General features: G+C 46.9%; 1 protein-coding gene across 1 annotated transcript in view; it reads right to left on the reverse strand.

Annotated features, from left to right (window-relative positions):
• IGFN1 (immunoglobulin like and fibronectin type III domain containing 1) overlaps window positions 1-18,433 on the reverse strand; it is a 29,060-nt gene extending 10,627 nt beyond the window's left edge. Inside the window, exons 1-16 of the mRNA XM_062509563.1 lie at window positions 18,367-18,433; window positions 15,949-16,017; window positions 15,405-15,527; window positions 13,069-13,208; window positions 12,421-12,520; window positions 11,563-11,610; window positions 10,970-11,015; window positions 10,042-10,216; window positions 9,376-9,489; window positions 8,042-8,213; window positions 7,165-7,437; window positions 4,839-5,526; window positions 4,345-4,766; window positions 4,207-4,257; window positions 3,517-4,152; window positions 1,255-3,459 (exon numbers count right to left, since the gene is read on the reverse strand). Of these exons, the coding sequence (XP_062365547.1) occupies window positions 1,255-3,459; window positions 3,517-4,152; window positions 4,207-4,257; window positions 4,345-4,766; window positions 4,839-5,526; window positions 7,165-7,437; window positions 8,042-8,213; window positions 9,376-9,489; window positions 10,042-10,216; window positions 10,970-11,015; window positions 11,563-11,610; window positions 12,421-12,520; window positions 13,069-13,208; window positions 15,405-15,527; window positions 15,949-15,967 (5,212 nt within the window). The 5' untranslated portion in view covers window positions 15,968-16,017; window positions 18,367-18,433. The remainder of the gene's footprint in view (window positions 1-1,254; window positions 3,460-3,516; window positions 4,153-4,206; window positions 4,258-4,344; window positions 4,767-4,838; window positions 5,527-7,164; window positions 7,438-8,041; window positions 8,214-9,375; window positions 9,490-10,041; window positions 10,217-10,969; window positions 11,016-11,562; window positions 11,611-12,420; window positions 12,521-13,068; window positions 13,209-15,404; window positions 15,528-15,948; window positions 16,018-18,366) is intronic.
• Between the last annotated feature and the right edge of the window lie 7,653 nt (window positions 18,434-26,086).

Raw genomic sequence — 26,086 nt, forward strand, 5'->3', positions numbered from 1 at the left:
ACAAAGGAAGGGAAAGAAGCTAAGTCTGTTTTACAAAGACACCTAGAGCTGAAAACTCATACGCACGTGAGGGGAAAGGAGCTTTAAAAAACAAAAAAAACCAAAAAAAAACAAAAAAAAATATAAAAGCCTTCTGGTCAGGAGAAGCTTTTGTGCCACCTCACTGTGGGCCAGCTGGGTACACTCAATGCCCTGTGGGACACACAGCCATCCCAACATCAACTGTGTCCCAACATCCACCTCATGGGCAATGGATTCATCAAAAATCACATTATCCAGCTCTGGATTTGCTAGTTTATGTCTATGCTAATTGTCCTGGTTCCCTCTACAGACAGTGGAAAAAGACAGTGGACAGGCTGCTCCAGGGTGTGGATATACTGCTTCATCCTCCTCTTCCTCTGCACTGACCACACACGGGCTGCCCAACATATCCCCCTAAACAGCCCCAGGCACACTGTTCTCCACCCCTGTATTCCTCTTTCCCTTCCCAAGTTCTTCTCCATTACCATCATTATCTCCTCTAATATATACCCCACTCCTTTCTCCTGAACCTCAGTTTTGATGATTTTACTTCCTTGTTTGTACTTATGGTTTAGCAATGACAATTCCTAACTTGTGAACAATCCCATTAGATGAATATTTCTCTCTGATTATACACCTGAAATTTCTCATTCCTACAATTTTCACATCATCTTGCTGGTGGAGCCACAAGTCTTGCCCAAATGGCTGCAAACACAATACTCCCCTCTTACTCTATGCAATACCTTATTATTCCTGATGTTATAAGAGAAAAGAGCTCTTTACATTATATATATATATATATATATATAAGCAGGCATATAAGTGTTCCCAGAACTTGGAAAACACAGTTCTTTGCAGTAGGTGTTTGAAAAATAAAGTGAAACTTTCAGTTTTGAATTGGAACAGTATCAAAAAACACGATGATATTCCTTGAAACTTTATGGGAACAAATATATTTGTGAACTGGTCTGTTCCATGATACGTGAAACACAAATGAAGAGATGAGACCTGATTTAGACAAAGAAAATAATTTAGACCTTTAAGGCCGTTTGATCAGAGCAAACTGTATAAGGATCAAACAGCCAGTCAGTGGGAGAATTAGGAACAGATCAAGGGACAAGCAAATTTCTACACAGAGTTGTGTTTATCTAAACCATAACATCCCATTTCTTTGCAGGATTAGGAATGTGAGTGTCAAAATGCAAAGACCAGGAGTCACCAGTTACCACGTACCTTTGAGATCATCCAGGACACTCCGTCTCCTTTGTCCTGTGCTTTCTGTGTTGTTCAGGAAATTGTTTGCTTTAAGATCCAGGCCAGGTTCCTCATTTCTCTGGTTTGCTGAAGGAGGTCCACCACAAGGACCTGACATCTGGCCATAACTCAGTGGACCTTCACCAAACCCACCTGAACTACTCCCATCAACAGATCTGTCATGGGATTTACTCCCTGCTCCTCCAAAGGCAGAATTTGTGCCATAAAGGGAACCCAACTGTCTGAAATCTTGGCCCTCTCCCCTGTCTCCTCCTGGACCTGACCCTCTGTCACCAGCTGAACCTTTGTTCCCTGGTCCTCTGACATCACTGGCAGTGCTCTTTCCAGTTTGACCTCTCAAAGATCTGCCAAGATGTGCATCCAGGCCATATTCACCACCTGGTCCACCAGCACCTCCCACACCTCCTTTACCACTGACTGAGTCCCATTCATTCCTTCCTGATCCCCAAACTCCACCTGCACCAGCCATGGCTACAGCTGACCCTCTGTCCTTGTCATAGAGAGACCCTGCACCCCACAGTGCAAAGCCTTCCCCAGAAAAGCCCTCTCCTCCTGCATATCCTGGAGCTCCACTTAGCATGGCATCCATGCCACGGCCAGATCCCATTGCTTCCTGACCTCCAACAGAAAAATGAGCAGCTCCTGCCACAGCCCCAGCCAGGAGACCATCCTTTCCATAGGGACCCCCAGCTCCTCCTGCACCACTAACACCAGCACCCGCTCCAACTGGGAGACCATCCTTTCCATAGGGACCCCCAGCTCCTCCTGCACCACTAACACCAGCACCTGCTCCAACTGGGAGACCATCCTTTCCATAGGAACCCCCAGCTCCTCCTGCACCACTAACACCAGCACCCACTCCAACTGGGAGACCATCCTTTCCATAGGAACCCCCAGCTCCTCCTGCACCACTAACACCAGCACCCACTCCAACTGGGAGACCATCCTTTCCATAGGAACCCCCAGCTCCTCCTGCACCACTAACACCAGCACCCACTCCAACTGGGAGACCATCCTTTCCATAGGAACCCCCAGCTCCTCCTGCACCACTAACACCAGCACCTGCTCCAACTGGGAGACCATCCTTTCCATAGGAACCCCCAGCTCCTCCTGCACCACTAACACCAGCACCTGCTCCAACTGGGAGACCATCCTTTCCATAGGGACCCCCAGCTCCTCCTGCACCACTAACACCAGCACCCGCTCCAACTGGGAGACCATCCTTTCCATAGGAACCCCCAGCTCCTCCTGCACCACTAACACCAGCACCCGCTCCAACTGGGAGACCATCCTTTCCATAGGGACCCCCAGCTCCTCCTGCACCACTAACACCAGCACCTGCTCCAACTGGGAGACCATCCTTTCCATAGGGACCCCCAGCTCCTCCTGCACCACTAACACCAGCACCTGCTCCAACTGGGAGACCATCCTTTCCATAGGAACCCCCAGCTCCTCCTGCACCACTAACACCAGCACCCACTCCAACTGGGAGACCATCCTTTCCATAGGAACCCCCAGCTCCTCCTGCACCACTAACACCAGCACCTGCTCCAACTGGGAGACCATCCTTTCCATAGGAACCCCCAGCTCCTCCTGCACCACTAACACCAGCACCCGCTCCAACTGGGAGACCATCCTTTCCATAGGGACCCCCAGCTCCTCCTGCACCACTAACACCAGCACCTGCTCCAACTGGGAGACCATCCTTTCCATAGTGACCCCCAGCTCCTCCTGCACCACTAACACCAGCACCTGCTCCAACTGGGAGACCATCCTTTCCATAGGGACCCCCAGCTCCTCCTGCACCACTAACACCAGCACCTGCTCCAACTGGGAGACCATCCTTTCCATAGGGACCCCCAGCTCCTCCTGCACCACTAACACCAGCACCTGCTCCAACTGGGAGACCATCCTTTCCATAGGAACCCCCAGCTCCTCCTGCACCACTAACACCAGCACCCGCTCCAACTGGGAGACCATCCTTTCCATAGGGACCCCCAGCTCCTCCTGCACCACCAGCACCTGCTCCAGCTGTGAAACCATCCTTTCCATAGGGACCCCCAACTCCCCCTGCACTACTAACAACTGCTCCAACTGGGAGACCATCCTTTCCATAGGGACCTCCAATTCCCCTGGCACTTGCAGAACCAGCTCCACCAACACCTGCTTCAAGTGGCCGACCATCTGGACCACACAAAGCCTCTCCAAATCCTCCTGCACCAGCACCAGCAGCCCCACCTGGGAGACCATCCTTTCCATAGGGAGATCTGAGTCCCCCTGCATCACCAGCCCCACCAAAACCTGCTCCCACTGGGAGACGATCCTTTCCATAGGGAGATCCAAATCCCCCTGCACCAACAGCACCAACACCTGCTCCAAGTGTCCGACCATCTGGACCATACAAAGCCTCTCCAAATCCTCCTGCACCAGCACCACTAGCCCCACCTGGGAGACCATCCTTTCCATAGGGAGCCCCAACTCCTCCTGTACCACCAGCACCACCAACACCTGCTGCAACTGGGAGACCATCATTTTTATAGGGACCCCCAACTCCTCCTGCACCACCAGCGCTACCAACACCTGCTCCAATGGGAAAATCATCCTTCCCATAGGGAGCTCCAAATCCCCCTGCACCAACACCACCAAAACCAACCCCGGCTGGGAGACCATCCTTTCCATAGGGAGCTCCAAATCCCCCTACACCAGCACCCCCAACACCTGGGAGACCACCCTTTCCATAAGGACCCCCAACCCCCCCTGCACCACTAACACCAACACCTGCTCCAGCTGGGAGACCATCCTTTCCATATGGAGATTCAAATCCTCCTGCACCAGCACCAGCAATACCACCACCACCTTCTCCAAGTGGCCGACCATCATATAAAGCCTCCCCAAATCCTCCTGCACCACCAGCACCTGGTCCTGCTGGGAGACCATTCTTTCCATAGGGAGAACCAGCACCTCCAAAATCACCACCTGCAGCTCCACCAGCTCCAGATCTAGCAGGGAAACCATCTTTTCCACATAGATACCCAAATCCCCCTGCACCACCAGCCCCATCAAAACCTGCTCCACCTGGGAGACCATCCTTTCCATAGGGACCCCCAACCCCCCCTGCACCACTAACACCAGCACCTGCTCCAGCTGGGAGACCATCCTTTCCATATGGAGATCCAAATCCTCCTGCACCACTAACACCATCACCTGCTCCCAGTGCCTGACCATCTGGACCATAGAAAGCCTCCATTTCTCCTCTGGAATTGCCACCAGCACCAGGTATAGCCTGATCTCCACCTGGAAGGCCTCGGGGCCCACACAATGAGCCAGATCTTCCTGTCTGCCCTAAGTGACCACTAGCATGAGGCGTCAGGCCATTCTTGCCATAGACAGTTCTTGTTTGTCCCTCTCTGTTTATACCTGCTCCATTCATATCACCCACAGTGGGATGCCCATCCTTGCTGTGGGGGGACCTCATTTTTCCTGACATTCCAGCACTTGCAACATTCCACCCAGCTCCAGATCCTGGACCAGTCCTGCTGAACAGATCACCCACACTGGCTCCCACTCCAGTTGAATCAGGATCAAGCCCATCTGGCACAGAACTTCCAGCACCCGAACTGCCAGCACCCCCAAAACCAGCTCTGTAACTGGCATCACTTAAGTCCTTCTCATGCTGAGAGCCCAGACCTTCTCCATCATCCATGTCAGTATTAGCAGCACCCAGCACACCCTCACCTCTGCCATCCACAGAATTCCATTCACCTGCCCCTCCTACTGCACCACCAGGACCTGCTCTGCCTGACACAGAGTCCATGCTATGGACAGGCCTTAACCTGCTTCTGCCTTCTAAGCCTTTTAGTCCAAAGATGCTGCCATCATTGGCTGCTGAATCTCCATCTAGGCCTGCTCCAGAAAATTGCCCAGACACCACCTCTCCATTTATGTGGGTTTTGCGTAGCCCCTCTTTTCCCAAAAATCTTTGGATTCCATCATCAGAATCAATGGAGTGTCCTTGGCCCCTGCCTCGGCTGCTGCCTTGACCAGTTCTGTACCAGCCACTTTTCTCCACACCAGATGATGTGGAAAAGGAAGGACGATCTTCAGCAGCAGCTTGCTCTTGTCGCCGAAGCTTCCTCGCCCTTTCATTGTCTGCCATTGTTTCTTTCAGCCACTCAGATGTCTCCCTTTCAGTCTTTTCTCCTTCATCCTGCTGCCTCTTTCCTTTGGCATCTGAAGTTGAATTGTTTCATGGGAGCAGATTTACAATTTACAGAAAAAGAGGGAAACAAAATAACAGAAAATCAATAGGTCATGCACTGCATCAACAACCAACGAAAATGTATTAGCACTTTTTAAATTTCATTTTAGGACACACAAATAATACATTTAAATAAATTTAAAATAATTTCAAATCCTGAATTTTTTCAATGCCACATTCAGACAATGAAATGTTAATTAAAGACAATTATTTTTAATTAAAATGCATTGTTTTTTAATGGAAACATGCTCATTATAACAAACAAACAAACAAACCAAAATTAACAGAAAAAGAAACTTCCAGCATGGCAGGTCTGATTTAGAAGGCCTGAGATTGTGTGTGGGATTCATTAATTCCATCTGCCTTCACCATCCAGCTATGGAGGAGTTACAGAATATTCCAAGTATAGATAAGCCATCAGTTCCCACCCTGGAACAGGGATTTCAGTGTTCTGGAGGCAGCTTGCACATCTGGCTAGTTTAGGGATGCCCAACCTGAGGACTAAAGCTTTTAGATCTGTGAATAGCTTTGAATTAATCTGAAATTCAGGCTGTTCTCAGGTCACTCACTGCTTTGGTTTCCAGGCTGGATATAATTTATCAGAGCCCACAGCTCCCTGAAATCCATGGGCAGTTTCTTTGTTTCAGAAACCTACATTGCTTTGGAGAGGCCTTTGTGAGCAAGACCCCTTCTGCTGGTGCAGGAGGATCCCAAAGGAAAGCAGTCAAAGGGAATCAAAGGAACCACTTTTCATAAGCAAACAAATATAAGCCAGGTGACTGTCAATGTGCCTGCACTGAATGTTCAGCTGCTCAGCTTCCTCTGAGCTTCTTCCAGCATGTTTAACTCTAATTGGGAGTGAAAAATATTATCTAGCAAGAATAATGGCATTGGTAGTGTAGAACTGACAGTATCAAAAGCTCCCAGAGGCCCTGCCTGCTGTGATCACTGGGACAGCTTCTTCAAAAACATGTGGGGACACAGGGAGCATTTTTTTGATAACTGATGGAGAATATGCTACTTCATCATAGTTGTAGAGCAAACAAGCCAATAGTATTTGTTAGGAATAATTAAAAGAGGAAATACTGGTCTCATTTGAAGAGGGTCTAACCAGACCTGTTTTGAAAAATTCAAAACAGAATTTAGAATCATGGATTCACAAAATGGTCTGGATGGGAAAGGACCTTAAGACTCAGCTCATTCCATCACCTGCCCCTTCCACTATCCCATGGGATAGCCCCATCCAACCTGGCCTTGGGCACTTCCAGGGATTCAGGGGCAACTTCAGCTTCTCTGGGAACTCTGTGCCAGGGCCTCACCACCCTCACAGGGAATCCCAATATCCCATCTAACCCTGCCCTTGTCCTGCCCCTCCATCTCTTTTCCAAAGTCCCCCTGAAGCTCTCCTGGAGCCCCTTTAGGCACTGGAAAAGTCCAGTGTCTCTCTTCTTCTCCACACTGAACACACCCAGTTTTCTCAGCCATAATTTCAGAATTAGAAGCTCAGCTATTCATTTTCCAGCAGAGCAACATCTCCCTGAGCCATCAGGCAGTGAGAAGAATGTTTTGTGCCAACACACCACAGGAACAACCTGCTGCCAAGCACTCACACTCCACGAGGAGCCAGGCGCTGGAGGAACCCTGTCCCACGTCGAGCGTGTACAGCCCGCTGTCCGAGGGCCCCACGTTCCTGACAATCAGCTTGTGGGTCAGGCCATCGGGTGTCACAGACATCTGGTGCTTGTCACTGGCCTGAAGGGGGTGGCTCTTGTGCAGCCACAGGGGCTTGTGGCAGGGCGTGCACAGCACACACTGGAACTCAGCATCCCCGGCCTCGGCACAGCACACGTCCGAGAGCGGCTGCCGGAACCGCGCTGGGATGGCTGTGGGGGAAAACAAGAGCTGTGGGAAGGAAACAGCTGATTCTGTGCTCCAAGTCAAATTGTTACAGCCGAAGGAGGAAAGAACTGGAGGTTGTGGTGCCTCTGAGCGTCGGGTTACTGAGAAAAAGGGAAAACTCAGATGTGCTTCTGTGCCCAATTCTTCAGAAAAGCAGATTTTTGTCTTTATTGTCTCCTGAGACATTAGTACCTCACAGCACCGATGTGCTGCCAGTTTGTAGTCATAGATGTGTTCCTGCAGCACAATACTTGGATTGAATTTGTTGTTGTTATTCTGAGCATACAGAAGCAAACTGTAATATGGGGTAGGTTAAGGAGTGTGCTCACTGTCACCCACAGCCAGACTGGTACTCGATCTTAGGCCAGCTCCCTTGGGCTGCAAATGCCGCACCTAAAGCACTTAATCACCCTCCTGCTCCTTTTCACCTGTGCCCGACGAGGAGCCCTTACTGGGCAGCACAAAACCAGTTATCTGTGGTGGTCAGGAGTTACTGAGTGTTGCACTTTGTCCTAGACACAATTTTCCAGAAAAAAAATAAACTTTTGTCACAGTTGCACATCACATGCATCAAACTGAATTCCTTACCTTGAGCATCCAGTTCAGTTGAGAAGACAGGGACGTCCTCCACCCTGACCTGGTACACCCCTGCATCCTCTGGCTGCACATCATTGACAGTGAAGTAGTACCTCCTGCCAACTCTCCTCAGGCAGTGCTTCCTGTACTCATCCCCCATCCCGTACCGGAGCCGCTCGCCATCCTGGGGAGGGCAAAGGCTCAGCAGTGCCAGGCATTTCAAACAGTCTGGGACAGCTTGGTGCTACAATACCCTTGTTGATATAAATGAGTAACCTCACAGTGCCCAGGGCTCTTTGCAGCACACAGGCACTGTCTGGGTAGTGAATCCTGCACAGAGAAGGGCACCAGGCTCTGAAAATTGGCAAACAGCAGTTCCTGGCTACCCCCATAGTGGTCTGAAGCTTAATTAATACACAGCTCCTGCAGCTACAAAGAAAAAAATACTTTCCTGGCTTAGATTTCATCACCCTCATAGCTGGATGAGCAGGAGAGTTCACCACTTTCTATAGCACACTTGGGTTACATTGACCAAATTGTGGCTCATAGACTTAATGTCATATATTTGATCCAGAAGATTCATAGTTAGTCTGTCCTCCCCTTCAGGGCATTCTAATTTCCACTGGATTAAAGCCTCTAACAGCAATTTGACTAAAAAGCATCTTTCAGAAAAACACACCCAGCACTGGGCACCTACGGATCCCATCCCTGGGACTATGGATCTAGAGGGAATGTTTTACATCACTGAGATATTCTTTCATAGAGGATGTTATAGTGCAGTAACACACCTGAGAAAGTTAATAAAATTTTATATGAAACTGTAGAATTTCTGCAGCCTGAAAGACACTGTTGGGGTGATGGTCTCAAACTGAAGGAGCATGAAGTCAAACATAAGAAAGTAGCTTTTGCCCCATGAGGGTGGTGAGGCCCTGGCACAGGGTACCCAGAGAAGCTGTGGCTGCCCCTGGATCTCTGGCAGTGTCCATGACCAGGCTGGACGGGGCTTAGAGAAACCTGGGATAGTGGAAGGTGTCCCTGCCCATGGCAGGGGGTGGGATGGGCTCTGAGGTCCTTTCCAACTCAACTGTTCTATGAATTTCCTGAAGACACAAGGATGTCAGTAACTGACTGCATGCTCTGTACTTGGACCTACAAATCCCCAGGGATATTCACCACCAAAGACCACCCCACAACCACACTGCTTCCTAACCAAGCAGGGATCTGCAAAAGACAGATAGATTTAAGGCATTTATTTGCTCTCAGCCACTGCCTAGGAGATGAAGCCCTTCCTGTAGAACACTTGAGGGGCTGCTCTGAGCTGCTGCTGCCCAACTCATCCCCCTCACCTTGAGCAGGTAAACATTGCTGTTGCTGTTTTTCAGCTCCATCTCCAGGCTGAATGTAGCGTTTCCCTCCTTATTGACTCTGATGTGTTCAAAGTTTTTGAGACTGTGAATTAACTGCAAAGAAATATTGAAGAACCTAGTAAATTATAAAGCTGCCATGACAGAAGTTCTTAAGCTGTTGAATTAATGTGAAATCTACTTTAAAGAGCTACCTCTAACATTATGCAGTAGAAGTATCTGTAAGTCACAGTTCTGCTACAGTGAGCTGCAGTGTCTGTAAGTTGCCACAGTTTCCTTCTGTATATAAATTATTTTTTGTGTGCTGCCTCCTGGTCACTCCCACACCTTTCATCCAGGCCTCTATATGCCCCTTATGTGAGGGCCAAATTTTTATTCTTGGACATACAGTTTTTAATTTGGGGTCCAAATTCTTATCAGAGACAACTGAATAACCCTGTGGTCAGTATCTCCTAAAATCTATGAACTGAGCTTCAAAAAATTCAACAGTATTTTCATCTGCATGACTAAAGAAGTGGAACTTCATTAAAATACTCTCATAAATCACTGTCATACAACAAAGTTTTCATCTCCAAAGCAATTTAGAAGATTTAGCCTGTTTTCAGAACCTGCAATCTGTTAAAAATGAGTGGTTTCAGTTTATTTTACCTTTTCTTGTTCAGTTTCTGTGTCCTTTCTCATCTCCTGCAGCTTCCTTAGCATCCCACGGAAGTCAACAATTCCATATTTCATACAGATTTTTTCATAATCTCTCTTATCTGCATGCAGCAACAGCTGCCACACAGCTTCTTTGTCCAGGGGCTTTGGTTTTGGTGCTGCAACCCTGAGAACCGGGTGGGGGGGGGGGGGGGGAATAATTCAGACTTTTTCACAGACAAGATGTCCTGCTTTTCTGTCCCTAATTCACTTTCATCTCTCCCATCATTCCTGTAGTTCACTTAGCCCTGTAGGTGCAAGCAGGAAAGACTGGGACTCTTCCAGAGCAGGTTATCTGCATCTGTACTACAAATGAGATGGTGCCAGGAACAGTTTCCACACTGCTTTCCATCACCAGAGGCTCTGGCACAGTTTGGTCCAGGCCAGGTAATTGCCTAGCACTGTTCAGGATTCTGCACAGAGATCATTATCAGCAGGCAATCCTTAGAGCTTCCCACCTGGGAAGGGAAGGATCCTGCTCTGTGCACCTGACGGTGCAGCTGGGCTGGGAGCCAGAGCTCAGATGCTGGGCAGCCAGAGCCAGAAGTGCATGAAGAGCTGTCCTCTGGACCTGAAGCTACTCGTGAGCTGAACACAGGGGAGCAGAGAAACACAGCTTCCCTGTCAAAGCCCCGTGGTGCAGAAGAAATACCCTTCAAAATAAGGCTGGAACTTTCTTTATCTCAGTCCAATGGGCAGTGCCAAGCTGGCCTGTCTCTCCATAGGGAATCTCACCACAACTTAGGACATAAGAAATGTTGTCCTAAAGGTCTCTGGAGCTGTCCCCTGCTTTAGAAACACAGTGTCTTTGTTAGCACCGTCACCCTACCACCAAGAAACATCCAGAAGTCGGAGCATGGCCCTCAGTCCAGAGCCTTACCTCTTCCTCAGCAGCTTCTTGGAGTCCAGGAGTGTCTTCTTGAGCTCTGTTACAAGAGTGGTGGAAACAACAAATAGTCACGTGCCCAGCACTGTGAAATACATGCTCCCAAAGAAGATAATGCAGAGTAACCAGACAACAGATCATTCTGCTCAAGAGGTCTTTTCCTCTGGTGTTTTTTCCACACTTTAGCAAAAACTGTAATGAAATTGTCAGTTCTCACTGCCACCCTCATCCTTTGAGTGCCAATGAAGTTCATCTCTCCCAGAGGGGCTTTCTTCTAGAGACCCACCATTTTCAGGCATGTTGACAAGTTTGATCCAGATGTGTTTAACATCCCAAATTCACTTTTTCCTTTCCTAATTATTCCAACAATTACTATTTAGAACAGCCCAAAACTGTCTAAAATCACCACTTTAGCAAAAGGTAAAGAGCAAGCAGACAGAGATGACAGAACATGAGAGACATATTAATCCTTCTCTTACTCCAGTCTTTACAAGTTTGGGGTAGCAATAATATGGCAGAGTATTATTTGCTCTGCTCCCCCCCCCCCCCCCCCCATAATACAATATACAAATAGATCTTTAACTTACCATCAGCAGCATGAACAGGAACATATTTTGCCTTCCTCTTAAAGCCAACTGATCATTTATAAGAGAAAAAAGAAGGAAAACAAGCCATAGGATGAACAAGATTAGATTAACAGCAGTGAACCAATGAGCTGTGAAACCATTGTATCTGTTAGAGTGCAAGAAGGAATCCCAGTTTGGATTTCCTTGTCAATCCAAGGTTTGTTCCCAGTAATCTCCATCTATAAAGATGGTATTTCTATTGCCACTGACTCTGTTCTTGCTGGAGACTCCACACAGAGTAGGAGAGCATTTTTGCCCTACCAATTTTATGGTCTAATCAATGGGAGGAAATACCAACATCTTGTTTTAGAGATGGGGAGGTAAGGTGGAAATGGCAACTGCAGATAGGCACCTTCTAAACTTACTTGAAAGGCACAGAGGTGCCATGGACACTTCCAATACCTTCTGCTTGAGTGGATTCCAAGAATATCAGTTATAGCTGACCCACAAAGTGCCCATTTCTCCGCACTGACTCTAAAGGGAAGCAGGAGCGAGGTCCAGAGACAGCCACAGAGGGATGGATCCTCCCAAAGGACTGAATTGTTCACCAACATAAAGAAAGGATTGAGGCAGTTCAGCACTAAATCCAGGGTATCTGATTATGGACCAGTGCAATGAGCACAATTCCACTTTCTTCCCCCTTGCCTTAAAGCTCACAATGTCAGGGAACCACCAGATCTCCAGTCCTCATGAGGGGAATACCAAACCTTCACACCAAGAATAGCCAGACAAAGTCCTGGACACCCAACCCAGGGAGCAGCATAGCCACTGCCTGGGAGCACAGGGGCCTGTGGAGAGTCCCAGAGGTGCCAGTCCTACCTTGGATGATCCTGAGGCCAGCACAGCACGAGGCCTCTCCATAGGCATTGACAGCACAGCAGCGATACAAATCACTGTCATCCAGAACCAGGCTCTTGATCTTCAAAGGGAGAGCACAGAAACTGCTCACAGAAAGGGCTGAGGTTCAGTTCACCTTCAGCTTCTCAAATAAAGCAGCTACTCAATGGCACCTCAGAGGCTTCTTCTGTTTCCAGTAGGAGCTCTAAAAAGCTTTGTTTGCTTATTTTTGTATTATCTCAGAGCTGGGGGTGCGTAGAATCATGGCATATCCTGAGTTTGAAGGGACCCCTAGGATCATCCAGTCCAGCTCTTGGATAGGACACTCCCAACAATCCCAGCCTGTCCCTGAGAGCAGTGTCCAAACACTCACGGGACTCTGGCAGCCTTGGGGCAGTGCCCATTCCCTGGGGAGCCTGAGCAGTGCCCGGCACCCTCTGGGGGAAGAACTTTTCCCCAGTATCCAGCCTGACCCTCCCCTGACACAGCTGCAGCCCTTCCCTCAGGTCCTGTCCCTGTCACAGAGAGCAGAGATTGAAGCTGTCCCTCTTCTACCCCTCATCCCACTGCAGGTTTTTCCTTTCCATTTCTCTAAGTTCCACAAATCCTTCTGATATATTTGATCTTTACCTGCAGAATGAATTCATTTGTAGCACTATTGAAGGACATTTCATATTTGGCAGGATCATCCATTCCCTTCCGTGTACGCGACCATTTCACCTCAGGAGCTGGGACACCTTTGACCACAGCTCTGAAAATGGCATTTTTACCTTTGAAAAGAGACAAGAATTTAGTTATATAAGACAGGCTTGAACATGAGGATTCTCAGGCCTGGCCTCTTATTTTATCAAGAATGATCCCCAGAACAAGTAATTTCTGTTATTTTATGCAGAAACATTCTTCAAAAATAACAATAACATCTTCTTTGGCATATCACTAATTCAGGTTTTGTCTGTATTCAATCATAAAAGGCCTTTAAAATGTGGCATTACCCTGCCAGACATGGCTGCTGACATCTCTGAGCATCACTGAAATCAGAAGCCCGACAGCAAGTTCAACCCAGACTTGCTTTTTACCCATAAAATGTGCAAATCCCTTCTCATCAGACATATTTTCTATGAAATCCCACTGTTTCACCGATCTTTAACTGGCACTACCTTGCACTCCAAACCCACCAGGTTCTGCTGTTTGAACAGACAAGGGAGGGATAAGAGAAGGGGGTTCCTCTCCTTCATCCCTGCTCCCCAGGAATCTGTGTACCCTGCAGCCCACCAGAGAAATCACCAACAGCTTTCCCAGTACCCAGTACAAACCTCTTCTCTAAAAGGCTCCAAAACTACAGAAAATACAGGGAAACAAGTCAGAGAAGTGACTTTTGTGGGTGAGTGGGAATAGAAATGGAGGTGATTTATCCTTGGAAACACCTCAGGATGGAAATTATTACTCTCTCTTATTTTTTTAATACTCTTGGTCTTCAGGCGACCAACATTGTTAAAGATTCTCCCTGGAAAGTCTGGCAATATTTCACACACCTTTCTGCAGTCACCACCACCAAACTTATTTGATGGAACAAGTTCCTGCCAACAGATCCTTATCAAAAAGTCTTTGCCAGCCTTTGAGATTGCAGCCTATCTCTTATTAAAGTCTGATTCCAGTTGATTATCCCTGTGTTATATTTTAGCCACTTTGGCTGCCCTGTCCCATGCTTGCCATCTGTCACAGGCCACCCAGCCAGGAGAATCAGCTCAGCCACTGAACACAGCGGGGTGATGATGATAGAATTAAAGGCCCTCATGGTGCCTCTGCACAGACACAGAATTACAGTGACCAACCTGCTGAAAATGAAGTAACTTGGAAAATTTACACAGGTGAAAATTTATACAGGTGAAAACTTTGCCAGGGGCCTTGGGTAGTGCCTGAAATGTGCAGGTGGAGGAGGAAGAAAAATGGACATGTTTCACTGTGCTCCTTCATAAAACCTCAGTGGGTCCTGGAAATCCAGGTGAGTGTGGAACACTGAAATCCAAGCTGGTGGTTCAGTCCTGGCAGGGAAGAGGAGCTACACAGTGTTCTCAGGCTACTCCACACCAACAAAAAGGAAAAAATAAAAGGACTCTCTGCAGGTGCAGAGAGACCTGTGGGAGGCTCTTCACTGATTCCAGTTCTTCACACATCAGCTGCCTCCTCTGTGCAACATCCTTGTGTTGTTCCTTACAGAATCATCACAGAACCAGGGAATGGCCTGGGTAGGGACCTCAAAGTCCATCTCATTCCACCCCCTGCCCTGGGCAGGGACACCTTCCACTGTCCCAGGTAGCTCACAGCCCCATCCAGCCTAGCCTTGGACACTTCCAGGGATGGGGCAGCCACATCTTCTTTGTGCACCCTGTGCCAGGGCCTCCCAACACTCACAGGGAGGAATTCCTTCTCAATACCCCATCTAACTGTGTCCTCTGGCAGTGGGAAGCTATTCCCCTTGTCCTGGCACTCCAGACCCTTGTCCATCTAACCTAGAGCCCTTTTAGGCACAGGAAGGCTGCTATAATAGCCTAAATGTGCATCTGCAATCAGTGTACTCTACTTTAAAAAGCAGCTGATAAAAGTGCTGAACTCAAGTTCTTTCAACAGGAAAATTTAAAAATTAACAACATTTTCGATGTGCTTAATCTTTTGCTGCAAAATCCTTATTGTGAGAGCTTCCTGCAGAATTCATCATATTTTCTGTATATACATGAGAGCCAGATGTTGGTCTTGCATACACATAGAGACAACTCAGGAGACCTTTGTGAGTACTGATGGAATTGTCATCAGTATAACAAAGACTTTAGCCATACAACACTTTTTTTGTGGTCATGTCAAACCACTTGAAGAAACTTGCTTGATTTAATCATGATAATTTTTTCATGTAGGTGGGACATGAGTCAAACCTCCAGATCTGTGTTTTGCCTGTGTATCAAGAGTCTCACCTTCCTGGAGTGTCAGAGTGAGTGGTTTCTTCTCAAAATCAGGTGTACTGCATCCCTGTGGAACATCATTTACAAACTGAGTGATAGCAACTCCTGGGATAGGAGATTTCTTGAAGATTTTTACTAGAAAGGCAAGAAAAGGTACATTCAGTTAATATATTTGTCCTTCAGAAAGAATCTCTCAGCCTGTATTACTTCCTGCAGAGCCTAACTGCTCCTGCTCAGCTCCTTCTGGACCACAAAAGTCCCACCTATTCCAATGCTGCAGGCTGTAAATATGTCCCAAGGCTTTGGCATTAAGGTCTGGGATTTTGTTGTGGCTTTGGTGAAGCTGTGTCCAGGTGGAAAACTCTGCAATCAAAGTCCTAATCCAGGACCACCTGGGCTCACAGTTCCAGTGATGGTTTGGACAGGCAAAGTTTTGCATCAGCTCTTGTTCCAAATACAAAATCTGTCATGAGAATGGCCCCGCTGCCAAGTCAGAGCTAGAGAAGCAATCTGGTGTTATCCCAGGGGTTCCCCACAGCTGTGTCTGTTCTCTCACCTGTCTGATGGCTGCTCATGATGCTTTGCTCAGCTTTCTGGGGTCAGCACAAACAGATTACAAGTTCTCCTTTGAAAAAGATGAATAGTTTCATTATTTACTGTTCACAAGGGAAAGGACAGACCATAACACTGCTCCCTTTAGTGACACAGTCTGCCCTTCCTCCCTTGCCACATCCTTGCAGCCACGTAGAGACAGACCTGCCAATCAGCCTGTCATACCCAACACAACCTGGGTATGAGGATGATTAGCAGGGCTGAATGGAAAATGTACACATCCAGCGGCATCCCTCTGTCACCTGGTTTTCCTCTAAAGACCTCCTCTCATGTTTCAGGCAAGCATTCACCACATGGCACTCACGTGGTGGGTTCTGATGGATGGCAAGAGCAGTTGCTGAGAAGAAAACCACAGACATGGATGTCTAAACTGGGGCATGGAGCAGAGGTACATCCTGATCTCATTTAGCTTGGTTAAATTAGCAACAGACCTGAGAGCAGATGAGAAGCCTTTAGAAGGGAATGGTGAAGTGTGAGCTTGGCATTAAGGAGTTATTGTTATGGATCACTCAGGAGACCTTCTGCCAAAGGAGTCTCTTTCCCTGTATTTTAAATGGGACAATTTGTAATGTAACACATCCCTACCTTGCAGCAAGCTGGGAAAGCAGATTCTCTGTCATGTGAGAGATGCTCAGGAACTATAGAGTTACTGCAGCTCTGAAAGAGCAATTAGATTGGATTGCCTGTGGCATTAGTGCTGAGTCTCTGTTAACCTCTGCACTCCTGCAGTCAACAGAGGGACACAGGAACATGCAACTTCCATCAGCTTTGAAAGGCACAGGGACTTTGGGAGCACACCTACACCAAGCATTCATCCAGCTGAGCTCTGTCACCTGGCACCTGATAAAAACACAGGGGATGACCCCAACATCTCCTTGTCACACATGCAGCTCCAAGCTGCATTGTCTGGGTGAGAATTGGTTTCAGCTAAAGGTAAGAGACAACTTAGTGAGCAAAAATAATTTTGCTGGATATCCCATAGATATCCCATAGGTAGAGGCCAAAAGAATGCCACTCACAGTACCTCTGTGTCAGCTTCTGAACCAAAATGTGTTTTGCCATTACTCAACAGCTGCAAAGAGCCACAAGACACCTCCCCAAAAAAAATCACCGGCTCCAATTTGTCCTAACCACAAAACTTGTTTTGGGGCTCTGCACACTCTACAAATCTCAGCAATAACTGACAGCTCTGTGAGCCTCCTGGGCTCAGTGGAAATGCACTGAGACAACAGCACTGAGAAATGGAAGAGGGCTGTGTGAGCAGCAGCCAAGCCCCCTTCTGTCCCCTCCTGGCCTGATCTGGGTAACCTCTGCTGCTCCCACCACAAGGTGTTTTCATCTCATCTGTGTGCTGCTAGTCTGGCACATTACACAGTTCCTCCTATAAACCCTTGGGGAATGTCTTAAAACTTGGGAATGAAGGGAACGAGGAGCTTGTGGGAAGGAAAAGACACAAAACTGAACTGAAAAGAAGCTGATTCCAGGGCACTCTGTCCTGCCCTGGGCATGGAATTGCACAGTAAATGGTTGAGATTTTGAGAGGCTCTTGATCACCCTCTTATGGATTTAATTTGTCCTCCACAGTAGCGAGCCATATTAACAACAAACATAATACTCTATTGCCTCTTGTATCTTCCTAAATATGTCACCACTCCTGGAGCTGGTATGCCTAATGCTAGCAACACTCACCAAACAGGATGACCTGACACCAGCTTGCAGCAGCTTTCCCCTAAGCTCTGTTTATGTTACATTTGCATTTATTCTTTGCTGTTCCTGACTCCTTTCCTCCATGCTGGGAATTGGTGAGGAGCAGCTACCCTGAAACAGCAACATGGTCCAATCTCAGCTCCAAAGTCTTTCCTTACATCTCCAAATGTTTCATGTCAGAATGTTTCATTCACAGCCTGGTTTGACAGTGGACATGTGTTACCATAACTAGAAACTGTTGAGAGAGGGCTAAATTCAGTTATTCAAATCAGTTATTCAGTTATTAGTTATTCAAATCTAGTTTGGTAAAACCCCCAAATACTGACAACATTTGCACAGGCAGTAACAGGCTCCGTCTCTCAGTGCACAACATTCACTGTGTATAAACTGCTGAGTTTACAGAGTCTTAAAGATTTCAGACATTCACTTGGATTAAAAATAAGCTCCTGTGAGTCCTTAAACTCCTGTGAATTCCTGACTTCTGGAGAATGAGAAAGAAGCATGTTAATGCCACACATTGATTGCAGGGTTAAAATAACAGTGCTGGATATGAAGGGAACATTCCTTCAGCGTAATTAATCCAATCACGTTGCATTTTCCAGTGCCCTGTGTATTAAATAAGGACCAGAAAATAACACCCTGGTTGGCAACTTACCCCTGCTTACTTTTAAAATTTTTACTCCCTTGTTACATGAATGACCATGGTTTTGTTCTGACGCCAGTTCAATCTAGAAAAATAAATCACAGAATTTTTAAAATGAGACAGCAAAACCCTTCTAAAAATTGTCATAGTGTAATTCCTATCTTCACTCACATGTGTTTGAAACATTGGTGTCCACATGAGGATGATTTATTCAGTGGAATAAATGCGTCCAAGAGAGTCACCCGTCCCCAGGTAAATGCTGCTACACCCCCAGCACAACGGGGTGACACTGGAAGCAGCTTAACACTCTCACTCCTCTGTAAAACACATCCCTGTCATGCATTAGCCTTGTTCAGGTATCCAGTTGGCCATTCCTCATTCCAGGCAGAAGTCTGCTTTGCAATTGAAGGGAGATCCACACTGGAGACAGAGGGAAAGCTTCCATGGCTTTGAGCGTAGAGCTGGAGCAAGCCCTTGGCTACTGACAACATTTCTAATGTCCCAAAATAAAGCAACAAGCCTGGCAGGGTGGGATAGTGCCCTTCATCCTGTGTGTTCATCAATCTGTCTGGATAAGACAGAGCAAGAGACCATTCCCTGTGAGCCTGACTGGACACCAGCCCTGGGGCCATAAATCAGCTGAGTGAATAAGCAAAACACTTGGGAGTCAGAGGATTTGTAGGTATTGGGGGTGTCACAGTGAGTTATTTATGGGCTTCAGACAGTGCAATACACAGATGAGATGTGACATAATTGTTGGCAGACTGGTGAGCGAAATTAGCCAAACCTGTAGGGAAGTGACACACAGTGAGTGGTTCATGGGGAGGGGATGGTGCAGAGACTCAGGATGTGCCACAGGCATTGCACAAGCACAGACACAGTGGGGACAAATCCATTAGCACAGACTTACACCAGTAATAATAAAGTAATCAGCAACAGAGGCAGATTTCTCTTTCATATGAGTATCATGGAAGATGCTGAGCTGGAAGGGACCCACAGGGATCATCCAGTCCAACCCCTGGCCCTGCACTGACACCCCAACAATCCCACCCTGTCCATCCCTGAGAGCAGTGTCCAAACTCTCCTGGAGCTCTGGCAGTCTCGGGGCTGAGACCATTCCCTGGGGAGCCTGGGCAGTGCCCAGCACCCCCTGGGTGAAGAACCTTTCCCTGATATCCAGCCTGACCCTCCCCAGACACAGCTTTTCTCTTTGTCATTCTCTTTGAATCTCTTTTTGTAAGTCATGAAAATCAGGGCAGTCCTGGCACAGAAAATGTTCTAAACAAAATACCTAATTGTTGTGATTTCAGCCAAATTCTAGCTGTGTTTTACCCTGGAGATCCAGATACTCAGTAAGTATATTTCACCTAAAAGTTCTCTTTTAGCTTTGGGTTGGTTACTGTGGGTTTTTTGGTTTTGTTTTTTTTTTTTTTAAACTTGAAATAATCTTTTGAGCTTGAGTCTTCCCATTTCAGATTAATTTTAAAGGAAAATTTCAAATGCTTTGGTTAGAACCACAGAACTGAAGGCCAATGAACTGCAGAAGGGAAACTTAATGAAAACTTCTGAGCAGGTCACAGAGAGGGAACGTCACAAGCTCTTCAGTGATGAATGGAGGTCTTGTGCAGAGTGGGGAGGAATGCCCAAGGATCAGATTTTGTATGACTTATCCCTCTGGTAAATCTATACCTGACCTGATCTTCTCCTCTGCCCCAGGGATTATGAACACAACCTAAGTGCTTGCTCAGGATCCACAGACACACAAACTAGATATCCCATACCCATTTATGTATGAAAGTGGCACTGATACCAAAGGCCAAGATGAGACACACACCATCCCTATTTTCTAAGGCAGCAAAACCCATTAAGCCCCACCAGTGAGCAGTGTTTGAGTCTGTAAATCAGAGGCCTCTTTGAATTATTCAGAGAGAAATCAGAGTGCAGGGATTGAATTAAAATCTTTGGATGGATTGAAGTATATTAAGCCACTCATACATGAAGTAGAGGTGTAAGTTTAAGTTTTAGATAAGTAAGTTGAAGTAAGTAAGAATGTATTTTAAGTGCTTTAAAGAGTAAAGGTCTTAGATGCCAGTGTAGAAGAACAAGTTCTAGCAAAGGCTGGAAAACATAGTCCCAGATACTAGTGTTGAAAACAAGTTTCCATGAAGGCTCCAAGAACATAGTTTTAGACATAATAAAACTATATTAAGAATATTGCTTACATTTTTTAGATAGAACAAGATAGACATATACGTAGTTTATACATAACCTGGCGTGCCAAGAAACTAGAATTCTAATAGGTTGAGAAGACAGGTTTGGTTTCATATTTTTAGATTACAGGGTAATTTTTGTATAAGTATCTATGCACTGGGGAGAGACTCGCTCTTGTTCTCTCTCTCTCTCTCCTTCTCTTTCTTCTCTCCTCACCACCATCATCATCACCTGAAGAAGACAGGAGCTGTGGCAGCAACACTGGCCCTCCCCAGGCCTCAACAGGAGCAGCTTCTACTTCTAATTGGGAATTTATTACTATTTAGGACTCTATCCCGAAAACTTTACCATGGACTTTAACACTTGGGACCCTTTGCCTTTCGAGACTGATGTGCTTTTACGAGAGACAACTTTATAGCAACTAATAACTACATCGGCTTTTTAAAGAAACCAACCACAACCCGACAGAGCAGGACTGTGAATCCATGTCCCTTGGGAGCAGCAGGGATGGGATGGCAGCATGAGAACCGGTCAGTCTGTGTCTTTCCTGGCCACAATACTCCCATAGATTTTTCACAACAAAAACAGACTTTGATATAGGCAATAGATTTATAGCAAGTATCACAGAGCAAACACATTGTCTCACTGCCAGGAAGGAAAGATAATATATCTGTGCTCACTGTCCAGGATAAAATCCCTTAGAAACCCTAGTGTACCTGTGCCTCAAGTCTCCTGTCAGCTACAGGGGACAATGACAGCAGGTCTTCAACAGCCTGGCATCTTCCCAGGCAAATCCAAGGAAATCAGTATACACTACAGGAGCCAAACACTACAGGAACCCACTACACCCAGAATGTTTACAACCATTTCAATTACTACATTCAGAGTGACAACAAAAGGTTGTCACTTCCCACTGCCAGCTCTATATCACCCCTACACAAATCAGTGGTGACATGGCCAAACTCACCACTCTCTACAGGCTGATTTTCTGAGATGATCCTCTGGAAGTCACTTGTGCGTCTCCAGGCCCACAGTGCTTTTGCTCATTCAGAGCACAGAGCTCTTCATAGCTGTCCAGCAGGTGCCCTGGTCCCAGGTATCAGTGGCCTGTGGGAAGGAAGAGAAGCCCCTTATAAGCCCTGGTGTAAATGTCACTAAATGTAAAAGAAATAGCAAACTGTTGTCCCCTCACACCTCTCCACCGTCGCAGAAGGCGAAGCTGTGCCCAGGAGCTGCCGGGTGTCTCCACACTGAGCTGAGGCAGCCCTGGGGGCTCATTATACCCCCACACTCCCCCAGCCCAGGGGAGGTGCCCTGGAACCCTTGGCAAGGCCAGCCATGGCCAGGGCCAGCCTGGCCAGATGCGACCATCAGTCAAGGCCACGCTGCATCTCCAATGCAAAATCTTGTGCCTCAAAGAAGGACAAACACTTGTGCAGATCCAAGGAGAGGACAGGCTCTACACCAGGTTGTACAGGTCACACCAGCAGATGGGTCTGTCCTACTCAAGAGTCCTAGGAAATCTCACAGATCCTTAGCAGAGAAGTAAAACCAGTGAATTTTTACATGTTTGTGGTCAACCATGCCTGGGCTTGGCCCTCAGCAGAAGAGTTCCTCAGTCTGTGCTATTGCAAGAGCAAGCAAGAAAGAAATCCAGTTGCTCTACAGCCAAAAGACTCATCTCAGTTTGCTCCTTTCCTTCCAGCACAGACACAGGCTGATCCCTTTCCCATGAGCAGCAAACAAGGCCACTTATTCCACCAGTGGAAGGCTCCCTGCCCGTGGAAGGGAGTTGGAAATAGATGGTAATAAAGTTCTCTTCCAACCCAAAGCACTCTGGGATCTCTAATTTCCATGTACAGGTTTACCCCAGAAGTACAAGTGCACTGCATTGTGACCGCAACCTGCTCCCTTGCAGACCTTGGAAACCTTCTTTCCTTCTTCTGCTCAGAAAGCTCCCCTAAAGCGGAGGGGCCTTGGCTTAGTTCCTGATGTTCACAGAGATGGCCAGTCAGAGACTGCAGGTTCCCTTCTCCCAACAGCTCAACCTGCAGGCAACAAAACCTGACTAACCTGAAGGCTGCTTTCACTCACTTCAGCCTGAGGGCCCACAATCATTGCTTTCCTTGGCATTGGGTGAATAAATTCATATTAAATCTCATGTTTAATTGGAGAGGAATGGCTCGCTCCATAAGGTGGCAAGAGAAGTGTTTTTACTGTGATGGCCACAGTTCACAGGCTGTCTGGGCTGGCAGAACCACCCCAGAAGAAGAAGGCTTTCCTCTGGTTTCCTATGAGAAGATGATAATTTTAAAATCTGAGGCTAATGGGAAGGGAGCACACAGAAAGCCCTTGATGCCACAGCTTAGACTCCTGTTAAATTGCATCAAGACAGAAGAACCACAGAGCACCATTTCCACTTGTCTGATAAAGAAGATTCTCACCCAGGTATCAAAAGCTACTTCCTTGCAGGGCTGGAAGTCACCATTTCAACCGACAATTTAAAAGATAAATGTAAAATTAAATTCTGGAGTAATTTTTTTCATTCCTTCTTCCTTTTCAACCATTGTTGCTGGTGACAGTGTTTAAACCTTCCCAGCTCATGAGAAAAGCATGACAACAGAGGAAAATGGAATTGCTCAAACTGACACCTGAGCTAAGATCCTCCAGTTCCACATCCCCTGTTACCATTGCAGTGACGTAAAAGTAGAAAGTAGAAGCAATTACAAAGTCAAATATAAACCATTTGAAAGTTGACTAGCTGAGAAAGTAAGACAGCAAGGATCTGGGAAATCTGGACTGCTGCTGGAAAATCCTCTCAGTAGCAGCCACTGTTTTCTAGCAGTGTGGGACTCCCACAGCATTTTCACCTGCTTTGGACAATGATCATCCCAAAGATGCTCCCTCAGGCATCAGTCCTGCTGGTCCAGGGGAGCAGTTTGTGGCTTTGCTGACTGGATACACCTTTAATGAACCCCATTATCAGAGTTATCCAGAGTCACAGGGATTTCTGCTGTTCTTCCATGTGATCTCCCTTTCCAGGCATTTGCTCCCCACAGAAAAGTGCTAATGGTATTTAGTCTCCAGTCACATTTAGCTGTTGGGCCTCAATAACTGAGGAATTCCTAATTAGAAAGACAGTGGGGTCTAACAAGTCCCAGGAGGGCCACAACGGCTCATGTCCCACTGATCCCACAAACCTGATTGTGCTTTCCCTCATTGCCAGCCCTGGTTTTACAGTTTTCTTGGGGCCTCTCCTCCAGAGGGACTGATAATTTAAAACCATCTGCAACAGAGCAACCTCCTCCAAGAGCTTGACCTTCTTCCATTTCACAGCTTGTTTTCCACCCACCCACCCAACGCCCTGTTAACCCCTGTGTGCCAGGGCTGAGCTGCCAGCTGCCACTGGGAAGCTGCAGAATGTCCCAGCGAGGCTGGGACGCTCAATGGGGCACAGCTTTCACTGCACAGGAGACACATTTGTCCCTAAAAGAAAGCCCATTCACCTAAGGAAGGGCAGTGAAGAAATGTCAAGAGGCAGCAGCTGAAGGACAGTTATTTCTGATTGAATTTAAAAACTCTGTTTTAACTGGAAACAAGATTCTTCCAACATTCTGTTTTCCCTGTAATTCCCTTCTTGGGATATTGGTGTCAAGCCTTCCTGCTTCAAGCAGTGACAACTGGCACATCTTCCTACAGACTTTGGCATCCACGTGGCTCAGAAAGGGCAAGAAGACATTAAAGCAAGACCTGGTAGGTCCAAAACCCTGTCTGGATTTTCATATAGAAATGACCAAGATCAAGAACCAGGCCAAGACACCCCATTTCCCTGCAGCTTTGTGACAGTCCTGACTGTGCCAAGGGTGGAGGTGGTGGCAGGGAAGCTTCTTTGGGGCAGAAATATTCACATATGAATTGGGTTAAGATGTACAAAGCTCAGTGGTCATGTTCCAACTCCATCTTGACATAACAGCAAAAAAGAATCCCATAAACACTATACAAGAAAATGGGCATGGAATATGGTATAAAGGCCCAAATTCAGTGAAGATTAGAGGTACCTTCGGCCTTCTAACTGCCCAACACACTACACCAAACCAGGTGAGTCTGGTCAGGCTGGTCATGCGTGAATACATGGACATTGCTCAGATCAGGCCAGGGGCCAGCTGGGAGACAGAGGAGGATTTTGGTTTTCCCAGGAGAATGCCCTGCGCCAGGATGAGGAAGAGTCACACCATGCGAGTGCCCCAATGAGTCTTCCATTCCCACAACATCTGAATTTACATAAATGTGATGTTCCAGTTACTGAGTACTTGCTGCTCCTTTCAGTGTGAGATGCCCATCCAGTTCCAGTCACTCAACACCAGTTCATCCACATTGTAGAGTACAGAAGAAATTGAAATTGTTTCAGGCTTGAACCTGGGGTTATTTTCCCTCCTCACCTGAAGTGCAGCATGTCTCTCTGTCACCTGCAAACTGAGGGCTGCTGTCACTGTGCACACAGTGCCAGGGTCAGACCCACTGCAGTTCATTGGGCTTTCATACAACACAGAGGTCAGAACCAAGGGAATGAATGCAAGAGGCACTAGTGCTCTGCTTTCACAGTGCAAAAAGCTTTCACAGCTTCCTCATTCCCACACTACAAAGAATTCCTTCTGTTCTCCTGCTCAGTTCTCTTCTCATTGGTTTAGTGTTGGTATCCATGACTGACTGAAGGGGCTTGCTAGCACAATCTAGGATTTAGTTGGAGGCTGGCTGCCTATAAACCAAACATTTCCCCCTTTCCTGGTAATAGCTGCTCCCATGACTATCTTCCTTCCATCTTCCAATCCTGGGGCTGGGATTTACTTACCATTTTCCATCCACAAAACACAATAGTGGGCAACAGACATTTAATACTCACCAAAGATATAATTAAATATCTACTTATTACCAGACATTTCCCTCCACCACAACTTTCCACCCTCCTTGAGACACTGAAGAGAACAAGGATTTAAGCCCCTTTGGGCTTTAATGAATGCAAGGAACAAGGGGTGCCTGTACACCTTCCATTTGACCCTACATGGCCATTGGACTTTGCTAAATGTCCCTCTCCAGCTAAAACTAATTGTGTGCTGGGAGCACTTCACAACCATCACCCTTCAGGCATGCAGAGGGTTAATAAAGCATGCAGCGGGTTAATAAAGCATGCAGCATATTAAACAATAAAATGCAACCAGATATTGAAGGCTTTATCTCAATTCCCCTCTCTGCCACAAACTAGAAGAACAGCCAATCCCCCCGTTCTGAGTCCTTTATGCTGTTACAGGATTTATTGTGTCCCAACCTGCAAGTGACAACAGATGAAACAAGCCCCATCCTGGCCTGACCAGCTGTTTTATTAATGATTCATTCCCTGATGTGCTGGGAAGTTTGACACTGAAATAAATGGTAAGAAATTCTCTCTGGAACCTCAAGAAGCCACAGCATGTGCCACCTTCCTTCTCTGTCTGTGTGGTACACCACAATTTATCTCAACACTGTC

Source organism: Cinclus cinclus, chromosome 27 (assembly GCF_963662255.1).
Source record: "Cinclus cinclus chromosome 27, bCinCin1.1, whole genome shotgun sequence".
Classification (NCBI taxonomy): domain Eukaryota; kingdom Metazoa; phylum Chordata; class Aves; order Passeriformes; family Cinclidae; genus Cinclus; species Cinclus cinclus.